At 44.4% G+C, this 22,500-nt stretch overlaps 2 protein-coding genes across 3 annotated transcripts in view; one reads left to right on the top strand and one right to left on the bottom strand.

The window, feature by feature from the left end:
- Positions 1 to 10,520, bottom strand: part of hadhb (hydroxyacyl-CoA dehydrogenase trifunctional multienzyme complex subunit beta) — a 15,554-nt gene extending 5,034 nt beyond the window's left edge. Inside the window, exons 1-12 of the mRNA XM_062551584.1 lie at positions 10,382 to 10,520; positions 9,517 to 9,589; positions 9,275 to 9,316; positions 9,005 to 9,095; positions 8,255 to 8,299; positions 7,951 to 8,050; positions 6,869 to 6,956; positions 6,153 to 6,340; positions 2,373 to 2,553; positions 1,880 to 2,001; positions 1,437 to 1,516; positions 634 to 681 (exon numbers count right to left, since the gene is read on the bottom strand). Of these exons, the coding sequence (XP_062407568.1) occupies positions 634 to 681; positions 1,437 to 1,516; positions 1,880 to 2,001; positions 2,373 to 2,553; positions 6,153 to 6,340; positions 6,869 to 6,956; positions 7,951 to 8,050; positions 8,255 to 8,299; positions 9,005 to 9,095; positions 9,275 to 9,316; positions 9,517 to 9,583 (1,052 nt within the window). The 5' untranslated portion in view covers positions 9,584 to 9,589; positions 10,382 to 10,520. The remainder of the gene's footprint in view (positions 1 to 633; positions 682 to 1,436; positions 1,517 to 1,879; positions 2,002 to 2,372; positions 2,554 to 6,152; positions 6,341 to 6,868; positions 6,957 to 7,950; positions 8,051 to 8,254; positions 8,300 to 9,004; positions 9,096 to 9,274; positions 9,317 to 9,516; positions 9,590 to 10,381) is intronic.
- Positions 10,521 to 10,714: 194 nt separating this feature from the next.
- hadhaa (hydroxyacyl-CoA dehydrogenase trifunctional multienzyme complex subunit alpha a) overlaps positions 10,715 to 22,500 on the top strand; it is a 16,890-nt gene continuing 5,104 nt past the window's right edge. Inside the window, exons 1-13 of one of the 2 annotated variants that reach the window (XM_062551583.1) lie at positions 10,715 to 10,850; positions 12,493 to 12,534; positions 12,823 to 12,893; positions 13,046 to 13,179; positions 15,613 to 15,643; positions 15,718 to 15,825; positions 16,412 to 16,531; positions 17,051 to 17,153; positions 17,370 to 17,492; positions 18,021 to 18,139; positions 19,904 to 19,960; positions 20,298 to 20,407; positions 21,609 to 21,743. In XM_062551583.1, the coding sequence (XP_062407567.1) occupies positions 10,784 to 10,850; positions 12,493 to 12,534; positions 12,823 to 12,893; positions 13,046 to 13,179; positions 15,613 to 15,643; positions 15,718 to 15,825; positions 16,412 to 16,531; positions 17,051 to 17,153; positions 17,370 to 17,492; positions 18,021 to 18,139; positions 19,904 to 19,960; positions 20,298 to 20,407; positions 21,609 to 21,743 (1,220 nt within the window). In that variant the 5' untranslated portion in view covers positions 10,715 to 10,783. Of the gene's footprint in view, positions 10,851 to 12,492; positions 12,535 to 12,822; positions 12,894 to 13,045; positions 13,180 to 15,612; positions 15,644 to 15,686; positions 15,826 to 16,411; positions 16,532 to 17,050; positions 17,154 to 17,369; positions 17,493 to 18,020; positions 18,140 to 19,903; positions 19,961 to 20,297; positions 20,408 to 21,608; positions 21,744 to 22,500 lie in introns of both variants that reach the window. The other variant, XM_062551582.1, reaches the window with a different exon arrangement.

The following is a 22,500-nucleotide window of genomic DNA, read 5'->3' as shown; positions in this document are numbered from 1 at the left end:
CTCACTTCCTGTCTCTCTCTACTGTCCTATCATTAAAGGCATAAAAGCCCAAAAAATATACTTAAAAAAAAAAAAAACAGAACACACCCCGTACTAAAGGCACATCTGCACATGTGGGTATTAGAACTGACTATAATCAAGGACACAGACGAAACATAAACAGTAAAAACACAATGAAAAACACAATGAAATATTATCCTTCCGTGTGTGTTGTTTTATTGTCGTGTTTATTTCTTCCTCTCTTTCTTTCTTTTATTATTATAATTACTGCCATGTTCTTTTTATAAAGTCCCTTTAGGGACAGGTGTTGCTAATTAGCATTAGCCATAAACACCATGATTGGTGTATCAGATAGCTGCTCTTAGCCTGTAATCAGTGCCATTTAACACAGAAATAACTAAAGATGTCTTAGCCTATCTGTATCAGTGCCATTTAACACAGAAAAAACTAAAGATGTCTTAACCTATCTGTATCAGTGCCATTTAACACAGAAAAAACTAAAGATGTCTTAACCTATCTGTATCAGTGCCATTTAACACAGAAAAAACTAGAGACGTTCCCAGTGAAAGCTATTCATCATCATCATCATCATCATCGTCATGGCACCAGTGTGATTGGCCACAACACACTCACCCCAGGAGGAGCTGATCCTTGGGATCCTGAGACACGTACACAAAGTCTCTGCAAAAATAACACACACACACACTTCAGAAATGTGCCCAGTAGACATCTAAGAAGCTATGGGGCAGATGTGCTCTAACACAGGAGTGTGGGAGACTCAACCATAGACTGCATTCTTACACACGACTCACAGAAAGTCAGGGATATGCGAATTTTGGGTGAAATTTCTTGGCCTTTATTTCAATAAACTGTTTGAGATGAGGAAATCGGCATTGCATGCTTCCGCTTAAATCCCCTAATCTCATGATATACCGGTAATACCACTGTAGCTTGAACCTTTTACATTTCCCATAAATTTCACCGGAAAGCCAGATATCCCCAACTTTTTGTAAGTAGTGTATGTCTATGGATACCACACACACACACACACACACACACATTTCTCATGTGGAGATGGCCTGCAGTGTGTGGTGTTGAGTGTGTGTGTGTGTGTGTGTGTGTGTGTGTGTGTGTGTGTGTGTGTGTGTGTGTGTGTGTGTGTGTGTGTGTGTGTGTGTGTGTGAGAGAGAGAGTGTTACAGCAGTATAAACCCTGACAGCTGGGAAGGAGCACCTCGACTGACGTGGCGTCTCCATGGAAATGAGGAATGGAGTGGTTTGGTGGGTTAGCTGTGTGTGAGAGGCGTGTGTGCATTCTATGCATACCACAATACTGCAGGCCCGCAGCCTACACAATAATCCAGGAGGCGTATATGATACACTTGCTGGTACAGTATCTGTATGGTGCATGTGTGTGTGTAGAGCGGTGGGGCGTACCTGAGGTAGGCTTTTGGCTTGAATCCCATGGCCAGGGCTTTCTCCTCAGACATAATGAGAACAGCAGAGGCACCATCGGTCTGACACAAACAGCAGTCAAGGGCAGGGGGTTCAGTCAAGGTCAGGGGGTTAAGTCAAGGGCAGGGGGTTAAGTTCAGTGGCACACTTAGATCTACAATATGGGCCAAAGTGCGGTCTACGCCACAAAGGGAAATAGTATGTAAATCATGAAAGGGTGTAAAATCTACAAAATGTGCGAAGGTGCTGTCAACACCACCATATATGAAAATTGTTGAAATAAAATTAAATTTAAAAAGAAGCGAAGTATGAATATGTGAGTCCATGAAGAGGCTCTAGTCATTGATTGTGTCTTATTTCCGTTTGCAGGTAAAGTGCAATGTGATTGGCGGAGTGTGAAGAGGCTATGCTGATTGGTTGCTCACCAGGAAGGAGGAGTTGGCAGCGGTGACTGTGCCATGGGGTTTGACGAAGGCTGGCTTCAGCTTGGCCATCTGTTCTTTGGAGCTGGGGCGAATGCCATTGTCCTTGGACACAATGTCCCTACCTATTAACACAAGAGACCTCAGACGTCATAAGCCATCGCCATGACAATAGAACTCCTACCCTGTCCACAAGGAGGGGTTAAGGAAAGGTGAGCAAAGAAAGTGGGACACAAGAGAGAGAGAGAGAGAAAGTGATACAAGAGTTAGAGAGAGAGAGAGATGAGACAAGAGTTAGAGAGAGAGAGAGATAGAAAGTGATACAAGTATTAGAGAGAGAGAGAGAGAGAGAGAGAGAGAAAGTGCTACAAGTATTAGAGAGAGAGAGAGGAGTGATACAAGAGTTAGAGAGAGAGAGAGATGAGACAAGAGTTAGAGAGAGAAAGAAAGAAAGAAAGAAAGAAAGAGAGAGAAGTGAGCGTTGTGCTTTGGTTACCGGGCACTTTGAAGCTGATGACGTCGCTGAGCAGCCCGGCGTCCTGGGCCTTCTTGGCGAGGCCGTGTGAGCGCAGGGCGAAGTCGTCCTGCTCCTGCCTCGTCACGCCGAACGCCGCCGCCAGACGGTCCGCCGAGTGGCCCATGGTCTCCGCCGTCGAGAACTCCGCCACCGCCGGCAGCTGAGGGCCAAACCGGACACACACTCAGCAAGTCAAGTCAAGTCAAGTTTATTTATATAGCACATTTCATACACAGAGGTCATTCAATGTGCTTTACATAAACAAAAAACAAACAGTAACTAGAAAATGTAATTCCATGGAAGGAATTACCATTGCATGTAAATGCAACAAGGTTGCTGACTGTGTAAAACATTGTATTAGGCCTATAGTTTAAAAGACAACTAGGCTACACAGAAGAATAGATAAATAACAATAACCCAATTACAATTCCACTGAAATTACTTGGAAAGTCACATTTAAAAAGTGATTTATGAAAATGCATCAAAATTGTGGATATAGGCTATTTTGGAAAATAACTCTTTAAAAGACTGAAATGAAGTTGCCTACTTAAAACGAGTTGCAAGAGCTGACACTTTAGTAGCCTACAGTGACGACTGGTAGGATAGCTTACATAGCCTTCATATACTAATGCAGGTTAAAAGTAGGCCATAGGCTATAGATTTAGACACCATTGGAACACGGAATAGGCTACAATGTCAAACAACGCCAAACGATGATGCAGCAACAGGTAGGATATCTAGCAATGTAGGATATTTTATGTAGGATACACATATTAGCTAGGATGAGCTAGTATGTTCTTCGAAGTATTTCCAGGTGTGTGATTGTCCTAATAGGAATGTAGCCTACAATACGCTGTTAACAAAGGTTTTTAATTTGTGAATGATGCCGAAAGTTGTAAATGAATGCCTGGCTGGCAAGTCCTATAGCTGAAACGACTAGCGTGCTAACAAACAAACGTGAAATGATAGCAATGCAGTTTGTACTAGAAACGACTGTAAGAAGGCTTGAACCTAAATCGTGCAACTAGTTGCTTGTAACTTGCTAGTAACTTGCTTGTCGTTAGCTAAATACAGTGTTTACGTTGACGTAAGGTTAGATTGTCTTTAGCTGTTGATAACGTTACCGAGAGCAAACCGGTTACTGTAACGATAAACAAATCAAGTAAGGAGTAGCAGGAGACAAGACGATAACGTCCTGGTTTAGCCTACAGCAGTGGCATGGTAGAATGTTTTCATAGCTGTTACAGCGGTGGCATTTGGATCAAAGATCCTTGATTACTGACAGCTGAGCACTGACGTAACAGTTAATCTTTACCGCCAAAGGGTCTCAACGTTAACTCTATGGGAATTTTAAAATCTTTTATCGTAAATATCTCAAAAAGTATAAAGTTCACAAATGTGAAAAAATAATAGAACAAATCTCCGTTTCGAGACCTTTGTAGGAGTGCTTGAATGACGTCAAACGGTTCAGTGGTTCTAGAGCCTTTGATCGTTGATTTTGGTCGGAAGATATAATAATAACTAGAAAATGTAATTCCATATGGAAGGAATTACCATTGCATGTAAATGCAAAAAGGTTGCTGACTGTGTAAAATATTTAGGCCTATAGTTAAAAAGACAACTAGGCTACACAGAAGAATAGATAAATAACAATAACCCACTGAAATTACTTGGAAAGTCACATTTAAAAAGTGATTTATGAAAATGCATAAAAATTGTGGATATAGGCTATTATGGAAAATAACTTCATTTAGGTATTAGAATTTAAAAGACTGAAATGAAGTTGCCAACTTCAAACGAGTTGCAAGAGCTGACACTTCAGTAGCCTACAGTGAAACGACTTGTAGGATAGCATATAGGCTACCATATCTACACTAATGCAGGTTAAAAGTAGGACATAGGCTAGACTTAGACACCATTGGAATACGGAATACAATCTCAAACAACGCTAATCAACGATGATGCAGCAACAGGTAGGATATCTAACAAATGTAACGTTAGCTTACAGTAGGATATTTTATGTAGGCTGGAGCAAGTTTGGTTGTCGTTAGCTAAATAGCAGTGTTTACGTTGACGTTAGGTTAGATTGTCTTTAGCTGTTGATAACGTTACCGAGAGCAAACCGGTTAGGCTACTGTAACGATATAAACAAATCAAGTAAGGAGTAGGCTAGCCTAACAGGAGACAAGACGATAACGTCCTGGTTTACAGCAGCTGCAGCTGTTACAGCTTAATGAGTAGACGTAATCAAAGTCTTTTTAAAGCAGTGTCTCTGACGTAATGTAACATTAACGTTTAGTCTGGTTCAGCGCAGCGGTGTTGGCATGGATCAGAGATCCTTGATTACTGACAGCTGCGCACTGACGTAACAATTAATCTTTGCCGCCAAAGGGTCTCAATGTAAACTCTATGGGAATTTTAATTTCTTTTATCGTAAATATCTCAAAAAGTATAAAGTTCACACATTTGAAAAATACATAGAACAAATCTCCGTTACAAGACCTGTGTAGGAGTGCTTGAATGACGTCAAACGGTTCTGTGGTTTTAGAGCCTTTGATAGTTGATTTTGGTCGGAAGCAGAATAATAATTATAAGAACGATAATAAGAAGAACAGGGATAACAGTACATTGCATTTACATGCAATGTAATTATAAGAAGAAGAACAGTGATAACAGTACATTGCATTGACATGCAATGTAATTATAGCAGATAAAAGCATAGATGGGCAAAGAGTAATCCAGCACTCCAACAAGTGGACGCTTGCCAACGCTTTATTGACAATACGATGAAACATCGCCTGGAATTTGGTTTAGTGCAACACCGTGTCCTAACAGGATCCAAGTGAGCGACTGTCAATGTCTGAATCCGTTAAATATGCCCTTCTATTGAGCCATATTTCTCATTCAAAATAGCAGAGCAAAGCGGGCGACAGAAAGAAAATAGAAACCGAGCGTCCAACAAACGTTGCGTTGCATTGCGCTGCTCACGTCGCTTGCAGTCAGAACACTCCAATTGAAAACAATGTAATTAAACAGATTTTAGCACTAATGTTCGCTCACATCACGTCCGGTTAGGACACGGTGTAAGGCCCAGGACTGAAGACAGAACATAGTCAGGCAATACAGACAGTGCAAGAGACACCACTCATATAAGACGTGTGGGCAGAAGAAAAAATCCAAAACGTGGGATTCGCAAGAGAGTTGTAGAAGCCTCATTTTAGTATTCCCCTATTCGAGTTAAAGAAAAAGTTCCTCCTAAACTTTCTATTCTTGAGACCAAGAGTAGATCCAAATAGATTTGATTTGCATTGGTGTCTCCCTATTTAAATCAAACATATCTTTGTGAATTTCCATAAGACCGTTTGGGAGGTGCATGCTGCGAGCTCTAGCATATAATCCATGGAGATACTACAACGTCGGCTCTAAGAACAGACACAGAGGCAGAATATTAAAGGCCGGAGAGGCTCGGAGGTGCAGTAAGCCCAAACTTAAGTTAATGCACTACAGGCTTAGCCTAATACCAAATCAATCCCAACCCCTTTTTCACTGCTCGGTGTTAACGGGGCTGTGCAGAAGGCAGTGTAGTCAGTAAAGTGGTGCATGCTGGTAGTTGTAGTACCTCAGTGTTAACTGGGCTGTGCAGAAGGCAGTGTAGTCAGTAAAGTGGTGCATGCTGGTAGTTGTAGTACCTCAGTGTTAACTGGGCTGTGCAGAAGGCAGTGTAGTCAGTAAAGTGGTGCATGCTGGTAGTTGTAGTACCTCGGGGTTGAGGTGGGCCAGGCGGATGGAGCCGAGGAGGGCCAGCCTGGCCCCGAGGGTCTTGGCCTTGTTGAGGGACAGCATGGTCTTCCTCATCTTGCGGCTGTGGCGGATGGGAACGTCGGACATGAACTCCACGCCGCCCGCCACGATGGCGTCGCACTGGCCTGCTGCGATGAGCCCCGCACCTGCACAACACCACAGGGGTCAGAGGTCACCCAACGCGACCAATCACAGGACACCTGCGTCGGTCACTAAGAGGAAGTACACGAAAGCAGCACGACACAGAAGACACGCAAAACATGCTGTCACTGTGCTAAGGTACAGTGCAGTGGTCATTGAGACAAAAAGCAGAAACAAAATGTCCCTCAGTATGATGCACATCAACTTTACTTTATACGGTACTCTGCAGTGACAATAAAGTTGAATCTAATCCAAAACTCTGGTCATCTGCTGGCCATCTCCTCTGGGTTGAATAATGAAACTGTACTACTGTAATACGCAACTCAAGGTGATTTCTAATTGTACCATCATTTTTTCCCAAGTGTTATTCTTCAGCTATGAAGTTAATACACAAGGGCAGTTAGTATGGCATTAATATGGTTTTGATTCTTTTAACTTGCATAAAACACTGTCCTGCGGCTTATACACACACCATGCGGCTAATCCACAGGACATGCCTATAGTAGCACAGCTGTGGGTGGGCCATACTGTACCTGTGGTCATGGCCTGGTTGGAGGAAATGCACGCCATGGTGACCGTGTGGGAGGGGATCTTGTCTGAAAAGCCTGCACCAAGAGCTGCCTGAAGGGGCAAAGAAACATAGAACAAACACTCAGGTTCCCACAAGGTTGCCGTTTTAACATTCCATATGCTATCTTAAAGCAGCGAAAGTAGTTTGGGAACAAAAAAGAACGTTAAAGCATTGTTTTTGTTTTTTTTTGTTGAAAGATCTACACACACACACACACTTACTTGCAGGTGAACTTAATGTGACCTTCTCTACATTTTTGAATGTGCATGTCCAACAGCAAGAATAGCATGGAGATGCATTCATTCCATTTAGCTGCAAGAGGCTGATGTTGCACAATGGCTCTCGGGGCCACCCACCGTAAGAGAACAGGACAGAATTGTGACAGCAGGGGGCAGACAAGAGCCCCAGAGCTAAATAATAATAATTTAGAAAAGTCTGAGTATGAAGACAGTACCGGATATTACCAAAGCAAGTGCAGCACTTTGTGAATAGCTGACATTGCTGGCCGCAGGACTGCATGTGTCCTGCACACACATGTAAATACTCTGGGTGGTAATTTAATACCAAGACGCACCACAGCTCTTCTGTAACCTTGTGGCAGTGGAAAAAGGGGTCTGTCCAGACGAGGGCCGGCGCTAAGAATAGACCACCTAACTCGGAGCCAACTGGGGATGCGGGGCAAAGTTGATGCCACACGCGGCATACCTGCACGGGCTACATGATGCCACCTGACCGGCAACAGCAGGATCCAGACCCCCGAGTCTCATCTCTGTCTTATTAAAAACACAAACAGTGGTTTTATTCTGCCCATAAGCTGGCAGCTAAAGCCTCTTACCGAGGTCACCAAAATAATGAGGTCAAAGGTCGACACAGGCTGCCCAAGGGCAGATGAAGGTGAGTGGCCTTAACCTTTGCAACATAATTGACTCCTACTCGGCAGTAATGCACGAGTGGAGGTCGTTGCCATGGTAAAATTGGTGCCCTGGAAGAGAGAGAGAGACACAGACACACACACACACCACACACACACACACACACACACACCTCTCGGGCCACGTTGCTGGTCTTGACCTCCTGGATGACCGTGCCATAAATGATGTAGTCCACCATGTCTTTAGGAATGCCGGTCTTCGTCAGGAGACCCCTGAGGAAGACGAGGAATCAGTGAGACTTTACCTGTCTGATCAACTCCAACTGGTGACATCACCGGTGTAAGCAATTTGCCCGGCTATGATTTTTTACAAAATCCACAATCTGCAGTCCGGTACACACCTAATGCTTATTCTCTTCATGTCTTTTGAACTAATATGACTTCTTCTAGTGTAAATGAGAGAACTCAGTCACTTACTGTAAGGCTGCTCTGGCTAGGTCATGAGGCATGAGGTCGGCATACCTGCAAAGAGGACACAAGCACATCAGCAAAGCACCACAGAGCATCAGACCCACACAGCATCAGACCCACACAACTCAGGAGTCAGTAACTTAACTCATACAATATGTATAGAATGTTATACCCTATACCTCCTTCATAGGTTGAAACATTCTAAACCAGTGCAGGTACTTAATGCTCTACAAAATAATGACTTTAAACCGTTTCTTTTTTCTTGTTAGTCTCGAAGTTACCATTAGCTCAATGTTGTTTTCTGTGCCACTAGAAATGCCTTAGGAACGTGCATATTTTACATTACATCTAGCTTTTTTTTTTTTTTAAAGCATTTTACTTACATATGTCAACTATATTACAAGGGATTACATTGTCATTACATTGTCCCCGGACCTACTTGGGGTCAAGTGCCTTGCTCAAGGACACAACGGTGGAAGCCGGGAATTGAATGGACAACTTTCAGGCTACTGCACGCTAGCCCAGCTCCTTAACCACTACGCTCCCACCGCCCCATATTTGTTTCTGCAGTTGAAAGGGTCTGTATGCCACAATAGCCACAACCCAAAACATTAACTGCAGCCGACCCTTATCACTAATGTTTTCTTTTGCCAGCGCGTGGCTCTGGTTAGTATCGGCACAGTAAGTGCCTTTAGCACAGTGCTTTGTTGCAGCCGCATGATCGTGCGTGTTTGCGTTCGTAAGGCCACCACTTACGAGGTGCCGGACAGCAGGAAGGGAGTCCTCACTCCTTCCACCAGCACTATGTTCTTCACGCCGGGTCTCTCAAGGCTCTTCTTGCTCTTGGCTATCAAGAAATAGAAGAGGGTAGAGGAGAGGTCAAAGAAATGCATTTGTGCTTTCTTCAGTTATTCAATTTAGCTAAACAATAAAGCTTCTTCCAGCTACACTGCATCTGGGAACTTAAGATGATGGACAGGCTAAGAAGCCTAAAGACGGAACATGTGGAGCGGATCGAGTTCTTACCTGCTGCGTGCATTTGAGATGATGTGCTGAGAGAGCGAGCGGCTGTACGGGACGAGAGGCAGCAGGGGTCACACACGTGGAGGATAACACACAAGTGTAAAAAAGAGAAATGTATACATGAGCACACAGTAAACATAGCCGCCATGACCAGAGAGGTGGTTGGGCAATACGCTTATGGTCATTGTATAAGGTTAGTGTACATGGTTAGTGTACATGGTTAGTGTACATGGGTGACCGCTTACCAAACTGCACTGCCCAGGCGCTGTTCACCGGGCAGTTCCGCAGAGAGTTCATCAGCATGGATGTCATTTTGACCTGAGAAAGACAAACGTTTAATTAGCCCACCAGTAAACAACATACATAACAATACACACATACAATCACTCACATGCTCTAGAGATTTGACTATGGCCATAGTACAGTAGTTAACTGACAAGAGTCTTAATATTGTCTTTTAAAGACCAAAGATACCTTGGCAGCTCATAAACAAATATGGGAGTAGGTCTGGCAGACTGTTAATGATTAGGAAAGCCAATGCCAACCATTTACACAATTCACCAGCCAAAATATAGCACCTCAACTTCTGCTCAACAACAACATTCCTAATCTGACATTTAATTCAGCAGTGTGCCCTAAACGTGATTAAAAGCTGTGGATGCTGTCAGTTTGGGTTGAGACTGCGGCCCCGCCCACCGGTAATAGTGACCCTTCACCTAGATCCATCGGGTTCCCAGAGTTGAATGGGACACAATGATCCAGTTCAAATTCTAACAGAGAGCAATTTCACACTGGGAACATACGAACTTATAAAAAACATTATGCATCGAAAATATCCAAAAAGACAATCTCAATAGCAATGTCGAGGTGACGCCTGCAGAACTTGCGTTGCGTCAACCGGCTAGCTGGTTACCTAGCGAGCTAAGCTAGCAGTAACATGCTAGGTCAACAGCACCCAAAGTGAATGCTAACTGAAGTCAGTTCATGTGATATTACAGTAACTTTTTTGAAGACACAGTGTACTGAATACTATACATCGTTAGTAGGGATGAAATAAGTTGAAAACAGTAACGTTGCAACAACGGCAAATTCTCCGTAAATTCCACTCACCAGTTAGTAGTTTATCAACTGCAAGGCGCTTCCCCCTCTGTCTGGTGTTCTCACTCTGCCTGCTCGGCTTCACTTCTGACTACAAAAAATACCTCTGTTCAGAAGTCCATACATGACAGGCAATGCCCTTATTGAATGCCTGTACGTATTTATGCCATCTTCTGCTCAGAAACGCAAAATATGACTAATATGATACCTGTTAAATAAATGCATATATGTATTTTTGCACTTGGTTGCTAACCACCGACTGTGTGTTCTAGTTTTTATATAAACATTCTCATCATGACAACGGCGTCGTCTTGGTTACCTCTAACAACAGTAGGGGTCCTCATCCCGGTTGATTTGCTCGCACGTCGGTTGCTAGCACAGAGCTAGCTTTGTGTCATCGGATCCTCAGCTGAGATGGCAGGCGTACGAGCAGTGGGCATTCTCTCCAGGTTTGCGACCAGCAAATATTCACATTTTGCAGGTATGGTATTACGCATAAACTTAACGTGATCGTCCCTATTGTTTTTACCTGTCTTTTGTTTGCAACTTTGCCACTGAAAACTTTTTCGTGAGTAATTGAACTTGGCCGTGCTAACAAACCACTGGCAACGTAGGCTAGCCGTCGCTAGCCTGCTAGTCTGACTTGGTGAACTTTCACCCACTTCCTTGAAGTCCTTAAAATGAGTGTTGGGAATCTCAAATGAGTATTGTAGTAAGGTGATTGTCTGAGATAGTCTAGCAAATTCCTCTTCGTTGGCGAAAACGCTATAATTGTTACTGTTAAGTAAATTAACTCCTGTCCTTACGTACAGTGAAATTCCACTGAAATTGTAAGTTAACGTTAACGTTAGTGAGCGTCATTTGTCAGTCAATTCATTCGAAGAACAAACGTGATCACTTTTCACTATTTAGTTCACAGAACTGTAACACTACGCTAATAGTCACGTATTAGTTTTTTTAATTCATAGGTTTATAGCTCTAAATCATATATCACTTCATTCAAATGTGTCTGACTTGCTCAATTTACAGGCGAAATATTATGACCTCCAAATAGGTCATTAGGTAACTCTGGGGATTTATGTCTTCGAGAGGAGGATGTGTGCTGTCATATGATGATCAGCAATGTTGATGTTCTTGCATACTTTGAATGTTTACCTTGATTCGTCAAACATTCGTCAAGATAGAGACCTACGAATTTGTCTGTCAAACTATGCCATGCATAGGTTATGTCCTTCCCTATCATTAGATTAAACATGCATTACATGGGCATAGAGTTGTATTGCAAGTTCTCATGGCATGTGATATCAAAAGGTAGAATTCGTTCACTTATCATCTACGTGCAGGAACACTCGTTGCAATGAATAGAACACACACACACACACACACACACACGTGTGGTTTTTATTTGGTCATTTATCCCCGCCTGGCGGTTTGTCTTGGTGTCACTTGATGTAGCAGCCTCTGGGGCAAAGTTCAAACCGGACCAGTCTATGACAATGACAATAATCTGGGACAAGGTTCAGTAACGTTGGTGTAATTCCTGGTTTGTCCAGAGGGTGGGGATTGAGCAGAGAACCCTGCCTGTTTGGCTATGCCACGAAACACTGAAACATACCATTTACTTTACTATTGATGCTGGTTGGGGAAAAATGTTTGTTTAGTACCTCAACCTGTCAGTATAGTCATTGTATTTTTCTGTCTGAAAGGGATCCAACTTTTGTGTGTGGGGAAATGAGTGAATGAATGAATGTGTATGAACAAATGAATGAATGAATTAATTAATTAATGGATGGATGAATACATTAATGAATGAATCAATTGATTAATTAATATATGAATGGATGAATACATGAATGAATGAATATATGCATGATTGATGGGTGCACATGGCACCTTTAGCCTTTATCTATATTAACTATATTAATTCATTTGGTATCTTCCATTCTGGCTTTCTATCGTACTGCCTGAAGTGCTGGCATCCCCTCCTGCACTGTGTGTATGAGTTAAGAGTATGGTCCCTAAACAGAGTTGTGTATGAGTGTGTGGTATCTAAACGGAGCTGTCTTGTTTGATGTGTGAGTGTGTGGTATCTAAACTGAGCTGTCTTGTTTGATGCCCCACAGGTTATGGAGGCCGAAGCCTGTCATCATCAGCAGCCATGCTGGGTAAGCGTCCACACAAGCACCAGCTCCACTTCCTGGTTCTGCAGTGCGTGTTCTGTGTGCTTTACGATATCCCTGAACCCCTCTAATCTCCCTCTCTCCCTCCCTCTCTCCATCTCACCCTCTCTCTCTCTTTCTTTCTTTCTTTCTTTCTCCACTTCTTTCTCTCTCTCTCTCTCTCTTTCTTTCTTTCTTTCTTTCTTTCTCTCTCTACTTCTTTTTCTCTCTCTCTCTCTCTCTCTCTCTCTCTCTCTCCCTCTCCCTTTTCCTCTCCCTCTCCCTCTCCATCAGCCCGGACCCATGTCAACTATGAGGTGAAGGATGATGTGGCTGTGGTCCGGATAAATGACCCTAGCTCCAAGGTCAGCCTGAAATGTTGGATTGCATAACGATCATGATACAACATTTTGAGTTTATTTATGAATACATTTTATTTTATTGCGTGTGTATGTGTATTCAATGGTATTTTATGTTTCCTCGTGTGTGTGTGTGTGTGTGTGTGTGTGGGGAACAGGTGAACACCCTGTCCAAGCAGATGCAGGCGGAGATGACGGAGGTGATGGGGGAGATCTGGGGCAACTCTGCAGTCAAGAGCGCCGTGCTCATCTCCTCCAAACCGGGCTGCTTCATCGCCGGGGCCGACATCAAGTAAGACACACACAGTTGCCGACCCTCACAGCTGTCTCTCACACACACACACTATCACAAACACAGTAGTGTCAACATAAGGACAAAGATGTTGGACTCTCATTTCCAAACGGAAGCACTCTTGAGGTGAAACACTCAACTGTTGCTCTCTCCAACACGTCATCATGCCAGGCCTAGTTTAGCGCCGACTCATGTGCGTACCCACCCAATTCGCCTATAGCATGATGTATTCTTAGTAACATCCTGTACGGCAGGGGTGTCAAACTCATTTTCACCGAGGGCCACATCAGCCCAATGGTTGCCCTCAAAGGGCCAGATGTAACTTCTAAGATTTGTAGCACCAGCCACAAAATCTTTAGCATCGGTAAAACTTCTAAAATCGAGAAGAGCAAAAGGTATCAGCATGACATGTTCTTTTTTATTATTGTTATGTTTGGTAAAAACAAAACACCACTGTCAGTTCCATACAGTTTGACTTTTCAATGAGGGTCACTGGTCAGTCAGGAAGAGATCATGCCATGGATTCTTTTTTTTTCATATTTCTGAGTTTTTAGATTCGAGTATATACAACTTTACTGTCATTGCACGAGTGAAATACCAGTAACGAAATGCAGTTTTACATCTAGCAAGTGATGCAAACGAGTAAATGCGTCACTAGCCTACACCGTTCCATACATATACAGTAGAAGCGAACGGTCCCGGTGGACTTTTTCTTTGACGTTTTAAAGTTGAAAGGTGCTGTGTGGATTCTATTTTGTTCGTTTTAAACTGAAATAAAAATGCAAAGCATCAGGGCGATTACTACAAACTTCTAGCATACCTCTGCTTGCCTGATATGAATGCACCTCTTCTCGGTCAGAATAGGCTTATTTTCGCTTTTGGCCAAACAATCACTTGCTCGATTAGCAAGGATTTGGAGCTGGATTTTTTGGATAATAGGACTACACACAATTATACATGCCTTTTAAACGTAGACGTAAACGTATCACGTAGTTTACAACTTACATCGATTCCCCTCTCAAAGAAGCACACGCACTTCAAACAATTCACTGGCAGGCTAAACCGAGCGCGTAATTTAGGCGCTCCGTTCGCTAAAGTAGTTTAGAATACTGGTCTATTTTGTTTTCACACGTACACGTTGCTATCACATCTGATGTAGCCAGTTGCACTGATCATAGAGGAAGGTGGTTGATGTTGCCTCCCTGCCAGTCTCACATGCGTGCATTGTATTGCATTGTATTGCCTATACGCAAAAACTGTATCGGACCTTTAAGCTCTCGCGGGCCACATACTGTATCAGACCCTTAAAGCTCTCGCGGGCCATATGAAATGACGTGGCGGGCCGCATCTGGCCCGCGGGCCTTGAGTTTGACACCTGTGCTGTACGGTGAATGTACACAATGTTCTGGAGCCCACACAAGCAACTGGAGTCGTTTAGCATGGAAGCAGACGTGTCTTAGCATGAAGTAGATATTTCTAGTTTGTCATATTTCTTCTCCCCATGGCTCCTCCTTGCATGCAATATTGTTTCCTCTTTACGCAACACTCTGTGCTCCAATGCAAAGCACATAGTACAGCAGGTCCTAATGCGCATATGCTCGACACTCTAAGGTATATAGCTTAGCATGCAAGCAAAAACAGAACACAGTAACATATGTGACCTGTTGTAATTGGGGCAAGGACCCGAAATAATATACAGGCATTTCCAGTCAAGGAAAGTCAGGGAATTTGGTCAGTTTGCATGCACAGTCAGGGAATATCAGGGAATTGTATTAACAGTATTGTGTAATAGCCAAAACCTGTTGTGTATTCACGTTTCATGTGTGGATGCACCTTTATTGTTTTTGTTTTGCCCGAAACATTTCCTGCTCTAAAAATGTGCAACATTCTAGGGAAAAGTCAGGGAATTTTAAGTCTGACTTAGAGTGGGAACCCTGATTGTGTAGAATCAGACAGAACCGGAACCAGAATCGATAAGCGGAAAAGAAATAAGAACATTTATTTCAGATAAGATTGTTTCAAGGCTAAAATCGTGTCGAAATCGTACAGTGTCTGTTCAGCTGAAGGCTTATATTTATAAGGATATATTTATAATTTATCTAAACTTTGTTTTCTTTGCATTTTGGTATTAAAATGAAGAATTGATAAGAACCGGAATTGATGATTAGAATCAGAATTGGAATTTCTCTAATGTAAGCGATAACGCTACTCTAGTTGTAATGCTGAGTTGATGAATGATGTCTGTTTGAGTGATAATGCTACTCTAGTTGTAATGCTGAGTTGATTAATGATGTCTGTTTGAGTGATAACGCTACCTAGTTGTAATGCTAAGTTGATTAAATATCTATGTGTCCCCCAGCATGATCCAGGCGTGTAACAGCTCTGGGGAGGTCATCACTCTGAATTGATTAATGATGTCTGTGTGTCCCCCAGCATGATCCAGGCGTGTAACAGCTCTGGGGAGGTCACCACTCTGAGTTGATTAATAATGTCTGTGTGTCCCCCAGCATGATCCAAGCGTGTAACAGCTCTGGGGAGGTCACCACTCTCTCCCAGGAGGGCCAGAAGATGTTTGAGAAGATCGAGAAGTCCCCCATCCCCATAGTGGCAGCTATCAACGGCTCATGCCTGGGAGGTGGCTTGGAGGTGTGTGTGTGTGTGTGTGTGTGTGTCTTTGAGTACTTGTATTTCATTTTATGTGTCAGGGTACAGTAGACTTTCTACCTTTTTTTTCTAGCTTTTTAAATTGTGTCTTACGTAGTTACGTCTTATGCTGAATGAAAAACAATGCGTAGTATCAATCAATCAATCAATCAATCAAGAGATGAGTAGTTTGCTGACTGGTTGTGTTTGGTTGTTTCTGCTGCTCGCTAGTTTGCGCTAGCCTGCCAGTACCGCGTGGCCACCAAGAGCGGAGTGGAGTGTGTGTGTGTGTGTGTGTGTGAGAGATGAGTAGTTTGCTGACTGGTTGTGTTTGGTTGTTTCTGCTGCTCGCTAGTTTGCGCTAGCCTGCCAGTACCGCGTGGCCACCAAGAGCGGAGTGGAGTGTGTGTGTGTGTGTGTGTGTATGTGTGAGTAATCTGCTGACTGGTTGTGTTTGGTTGTTTCTGCTGCTCGCTAGTTTGCGCTAGCCTGCCAGTACCGCGTGGCCACCAAGAGCGGAGTGGAGTGTGTGTGTATGTGTGAGTAATTTGCTGACTGGTTGTGTTTGGTTGTTTCTGCTGCTCGCTAGTTTGCGCTAGCCTGCCAGTACCGCGTGGCCACCAAGAGCAAGAAGACCATCCTGGGCACCCCTGAGGTCATGCTGGGCCTTCTGCCTGGAGCCGGAGGCACCCAGAGACTCCCCAAGATGGTGAGTTATTGAGAGACGCCCCCTAACACTGAGATCATTTGAGTCATTTACAGACGCTCCCTGGTACACAGGTCATTTGAGTCATTTACAGATGCTCCCTGGTACACAGATCATTTGAGTCATTTACAGACGCTCCCTGGTACACAGGTCATTTGAGTCATTTACAGACACTCCCTAACGCTCAGATCACTTGAGTCATTTACAGACATTCCCTAACACTGAGATTATTTCAGTAATTTACAGACACTTCCTGACACTGAGATTATTTGAGTAATTTACAGATGCTCCCTGTTAAAGATGCTCCCCAACACAGATCACTTGAGTAATTTACAGACGCTCCCTAATAGATCATTTCAGTCAGTTAGACTGCAGGTTGCAGTCCGGGTGACTATGTAACTCAAATGATAGCACTGTCATTAAGTGAACTACCCTAATGGGTGCTACGGAGCCTGTTTGTTTACTCTGTGTGTGTGTGTGTGTGTGTGTGTGTGTGTGTGTGTGTGTGTGTGTGTGTTAAAGGTTGGGTTGCCCACAGCCTTTGACATGATGCTGACGGGCAGGAACATCAGAGCAGATAAGGCCAAGAAGCTGGGACTGGTGCACCACCTGGTGGATCCACTGGGTGAGTGCGGGCGTGTGTGTGTGTGGGTGTGGGTAGGAGTGTGTGGCTGACTGGATATTGCAAGAGTTTCTACTTGTTATGTGTGTTTGTGTCCACACATTGAGACGTGTGTGTGCGTGTGTTCATATGGCTCACAAATAGGAGTGGGCTTGTTTATGTGTTTTCTAAATGTGTGTGTGCGTGTGTGTGTGTGTGTGTGTGTGTGTGTGTGTGTAGGCCCGGGCCTGAAGAGCCCTGAGGAGCGGACCATCGACTACCTGGAGGAGGTGTCCGTGGGTCTGGCCAAAGGCCTGGCCAACAAGAAGGTGTCCACCAAGAAGGAGAAGGGCCTGATGCAGAGTAAGACACACACACACACACACACACTCACACACACACACAAGAAGGTGTCCACCAAGAAGGAGAAGGGCCTGCTGCAGAGTAAGAGTCACCCGGGGCATGGGACACACACACACACACACCTGGGACACACACACACACACACACACCTGGGACACACACACACACACACACACACACACCTGCTGTAGAGTAAGAGTCACCCGGGGCATGGGGCACACACACACACACACACACACACACACACACACACACACACACACCTGCTGTAGAGTAAGAGTCACCCAGGCGTGGGGTGATGGCGCTGATAAACTTTGCTCCGCTTTAACCCTCTCTGATAACACTGGGCTCGGCCAGGACACATGAGGCTTTAATGAGGCTCTGCTAACCACTGCTCAGGGCTATAGACACAGTGGGCACGGTTGCTACCTTATTACACTTTGAACCTTTGATGTCTCACACTTTAGATTAGACTCTTACTAGATGGAGGAACTACTTTTAATTTGTGTGTGTGTGTTTGTGTTTCAGAGGTGCAGGATATGGTGATGGGCCTGCCTATTGTCCGGAAGCAGATCTACAAGACCGTCCATGGCAAAGTGATGAAGCAGTCCAAAGGCCTCTACCCTGCACCCCTCAAAATCATTGAGGTACACACACACACACACACACACACACACTCATTATACACTCCAACACGCACTTCAAATGAGTTGATGGAAATGTACACCTTTCGGCATCCATGATTGAGGTACAAGGCCGGCACCCACCGGACACGTTCTAAAATCCTGCGCGTTAAGCCCAGACCGCCGAACACCGCTGAACGGCGTCAGAGAGGGTTAAAGCGGAGCGAGAGGCGCAAACGTTTGATCATTTCCGCGTTCTGTCTTCGCAAAGGGGAGGGGGGCTAAATCCCCCTTTAAGCAGACCTGTTAACATTCGAACTGAACTGCTTGCCAATCTGACAGAGATCGATATCCCACTATGACGTCTTTGCGACACGCCTCTTTAAGCAGACCGGAACTGTTCGAATTTTGCTTCCATAGAGATGCATTATATTGCTCTATCTTGTCAATAATTAAGGATCTTTGACGGCGTGTCCGATGGGCGCCGGGCTACATGCATGTGTGGACATCATATAACACATCATATTCGGTTGTTAAGTCCGACGTCACGGACCCAGCAGCTATTTTGTGAAAATACGTTTATTAGCGCAGCCAGACGGGTTTTGCTACTTGTTAACGTTGTCATCACCACCTTCGTTTTAGCGGTTTCAAAACAAAATCGCTAAACTTTAACAAAGTAATCACTGTAGCTATGCAGCCAGCGATATATGAATGGGTAACGTCCAGGCTTCCGCGAAAAATATAGATTTGATTAGGTTGAGGCAACAAGTCCGTATAAGGTGACAATTTTCTTAAAGGGATAATCCGGAGTGAAATGCACTTTAGATCAATTTTCGGACTATTGGGAGTACATACGTTGAGTTGACACCAAAATCATGTAATTCGGATGTATTTTGAGAAAGTTCGAGCTCACCGTTTTTAGCCAAAACTCGTTAGCCTGGAAGTGACGCGGGCATGTCCTTTCACCGCTACAAAACGCTATTTTTATACCTCTTCTACTGTTCCAACCAACACTACACTTACGTGGTAGTGAGTAGAGGGTCCCTAAAGCCAAACCGAAGTATCCCCACGTCTTTATGTGGTCGGATAGAGAGTCCAGAATGAATTTAATCGAGTCAGTACATTTCCGGAAATGTCACTGCTGCAGCTAGCAACGCGTTAACAACATTTTAATAACATTTCCGGAAAGGTACGGACTCCATTAAATTCATTCTGGACTCTCTATCCGACCACAGAAAGACGTGGGGATACTTCGGTTTGGCTTTAGGGACCCTCTACTCACTACCACGTAAGTGTAGTGTTGGTTGGAACAGTAGAAGAGGTATAAAAATAGCGTTTTGTAGCGGCGAAAGGACTTGCCCCGGTCACTTCCAGGCTAACGAGTTTTGGCTAAAAACGGTGAACTCGAACATTCTCAAAATACATCCGAATGACATGATTTTGGTGTCAACTCAACGTATGTACTCCCAATAGTCCGAAAAATTGATCTAAAGTGCATTTCACTCCGGATTATCCCTTTAAAGGCTAGTCAGAATAACGGAAAATAATAGTTTATTTTACTGTCTATGGAGAATAACATGTGAGTTTGAAAGCCGTTGGACCCGGAAAACTATTTATTATCCCATTATTACATCATCACTTAATAACCGAATAACACACACACACAGCAGTGAAGTGACTGTTTTCTGCATGCATGTGTTGACATCATATAACACACACACACACACACACACACACACACAGCAGTGAAGTGACTGTTTTCTGTTTTCTGTTTTCTGTGCACCCTAGTGTGTCCAAGCTGGTGTGGAGAAGGGTTCAGCTACTGGTTACCAGACAGAGGCTCAGGTGAGAGTTTTATCTCTCTCTGTCTCCCTCTCTCTCTGTCTCCCTCTCTGTCTCCCTCTCTCTCTCTCTCTCTCTCTCTCTCTCTCTCTCTCTCTCTCTCTCTGAGTTAAATGTTCTTGTCTCTTTGTCTCCTCCTCCTCCCTCGGTCTCCTCCTCTCCTCCCCTGTTCCTTTCTCAAGCACGGTCTTATGTCCCTCTCTCTCCCTCTCTCTCTCTCTCCCTCTCTCTCCTTCTCTCTCGGTCTCCTCCTCTCCTCCCCTCCTCCCCTGTTCCTTTCTCAAGCACGGTCCTATGTCCCTCGTTCTCAGTTGCCCTCTTCCCCCTCCTCCTGTTTCAGAACTTTGGCCAGCTGGCTATGACCAACGAATCCAAAGCCCTGATTGGCCTGTACCACGGCCAGGTGTCCTGCAAGAAGAACCACTTCGGCAAACCAGAGCGGCCGGTCAAGTAAGTTCACGCCTCTTGGGAAGACTGCTGAGCCAATCAGATGGTGACTAGAGCTGTCACTACAGACTGTCCCTGTGTTTGATTGGCTGCTCAGGAACCTGGCACATAATAATAAACATTTAAGAATCATGAAGAACAAGTAATAGAATATTAGTAATGAAAATATATGTAATAGCAAAAATGAAAATAGTAATCTATAGGGTAAATGGCCAAGTCATCTTAGACAGAAAGTTCACACCTCTTGTGGTTTTTCTGTAGACCACTCAGCCAATCGCAGCATGACCAGCGCTGTCACTACCAGGGGGTCAGGATTTGACTGATTAGCTTCGCCGATTAACTTCCTCGTCGCCATTTTCCAGAAATACATCATGTCCGGTGCCTTTTTCCTCATGCTGATTGGTGGCTGTTCCACTCTCAGCTCATGCACGAGCTTAGTGTGGGCACGTGCTCTTCTGTACCTTACGTCAATCAGTAACCTGGCACTTAATTGGTTAAGTAAAACGGCACCGGAAACAAGGTCCTTGAAACGCCATGTTGAAGCCTGAAAAAATCTTTTTGGCAATTTTCACTAGCCTAGCATTCCCATTGAAATGAATGGGGGCGGGACTTGTTCCCTTTCTCCAGTTCTTATAATCAGGGGGTCAGGATTTGACTGATTAGCTTCGCCGATTAGCAGGGCACTTCCTCGTCGCCATTTTCCAGAAATACATCATGTCCGGTGCCGTTTTCCCTGCGTTTTCCTCATGCTGATTGGTGGCTGTTCCACTCTCAGCTCATGCACGAGCTTAGTGTGGGCACGAGCTCTCGTTCTGTACCTTACGTCAGTCAGTAACCTGGCACTTAATTGGCTAAGTAAAACGGCACCGGAAACAAGCCTCTTGAAACGCCATGTTGAAGCCTGAAAAAATCGTTCAATTTTGGCACATTTCACTAGCCTAGCATTCCCATTGAAATGAATTGGGGCGGGACTTGTTCACTTTCTCCAGTTCTTATAATACCTCCATGCTTATAATACCTCCATGGTCACTACAGACTGTCCCTGTGTTTGATTGGCTGCTCAGGAACTGAGCCAATCGGAGCATGAATAGAGCTGTCACTACAGACTGTCCCTGTGTTTGATTGGCTGCTCAGGAACTGAGCCAATCGGAGTATGACTAGAGCTGTCACTACAGACTGTCCCTGTGTTTGATTGGCTGCTCAGGAACCTGGCCATCCTGGGGGCGGGTCTGATGGGGGCGGGCATCGCCCAGGTGTCGGTGGACAAAGGCGTCGCCACCGTGCTGAAGGACACCACGCCAGAGGGACTGTCCCGGGGACTGGAGCAGGTTTACAAAGGGTGAGTGTGCACACACACACACACACACACACACACACACACACACACACACACACACACACACACACACACAAACACAGACACACACACACACACATTGGTGAACAAACAAAAGCTTCTCCATACACAGATTACCGTGTATGACACACACACACACACACACACACACAAACAGAAACAGAAACAAACAAGCTCCTCCATTACATTACATTATCATGTATGACACACACATACACACACATATACACACACACATTGGTGAGAAAACAAAAGCTCCTCCATACACAGATTATCGCGTATGCCACACACACACGCGCACACACAAGCCAAAACTAGCACTTAATACAGACACACTCACTCTGATACACACAAGACCCACTCAAGACCCACTCAGTCAGATTTATCTTCAGTCAGAACTAAACCTCACACACACACACACAGTCTCAGTCTTTTGTTCACATACATCCACATACACCACCCTTATTCAGTAATGACTCGGTCAGCCTGTGTGGTTGTGTTGGTATGACCCTGTCCACCCTCCCTCAAGCTACGGAGCCAGTTCAGCACAGACCCATAAGCTGGGCTTTAGATGAGGCTCATAGGAGAGACGTGAAGGTGTAATGACAACTAGGGACCAGCAGAGGGCGCTGGTAGCTCTTATAACAGTGACTTGTCTCAGCCGTATGCAGTTATTTGAGCTTTGACTAAATATTTGGCCTATTTGATACTCTCCCTCTCTCTTTCTCTCGCTCCTTCT

Source organism: Sardina pilchardus, chromosome 12 (assembly GCF_963854185.1).
Source record: "Sardina pilchardus chromosome 12, fSarPil1.1, whole genome shotgun sequence".
NCBI classification, from domain to species: Eukaryota; Metazoa; Chordata; class Actinopteri; order Clupeiformes; family Clupeidae; genus Sardina; species Sardina pilchardus.
The sequence above is the reverse complement of the archived record's forward strand: the minus strand, read 5'-3'. Positions and strand labels throughout refer to the sequence as shown.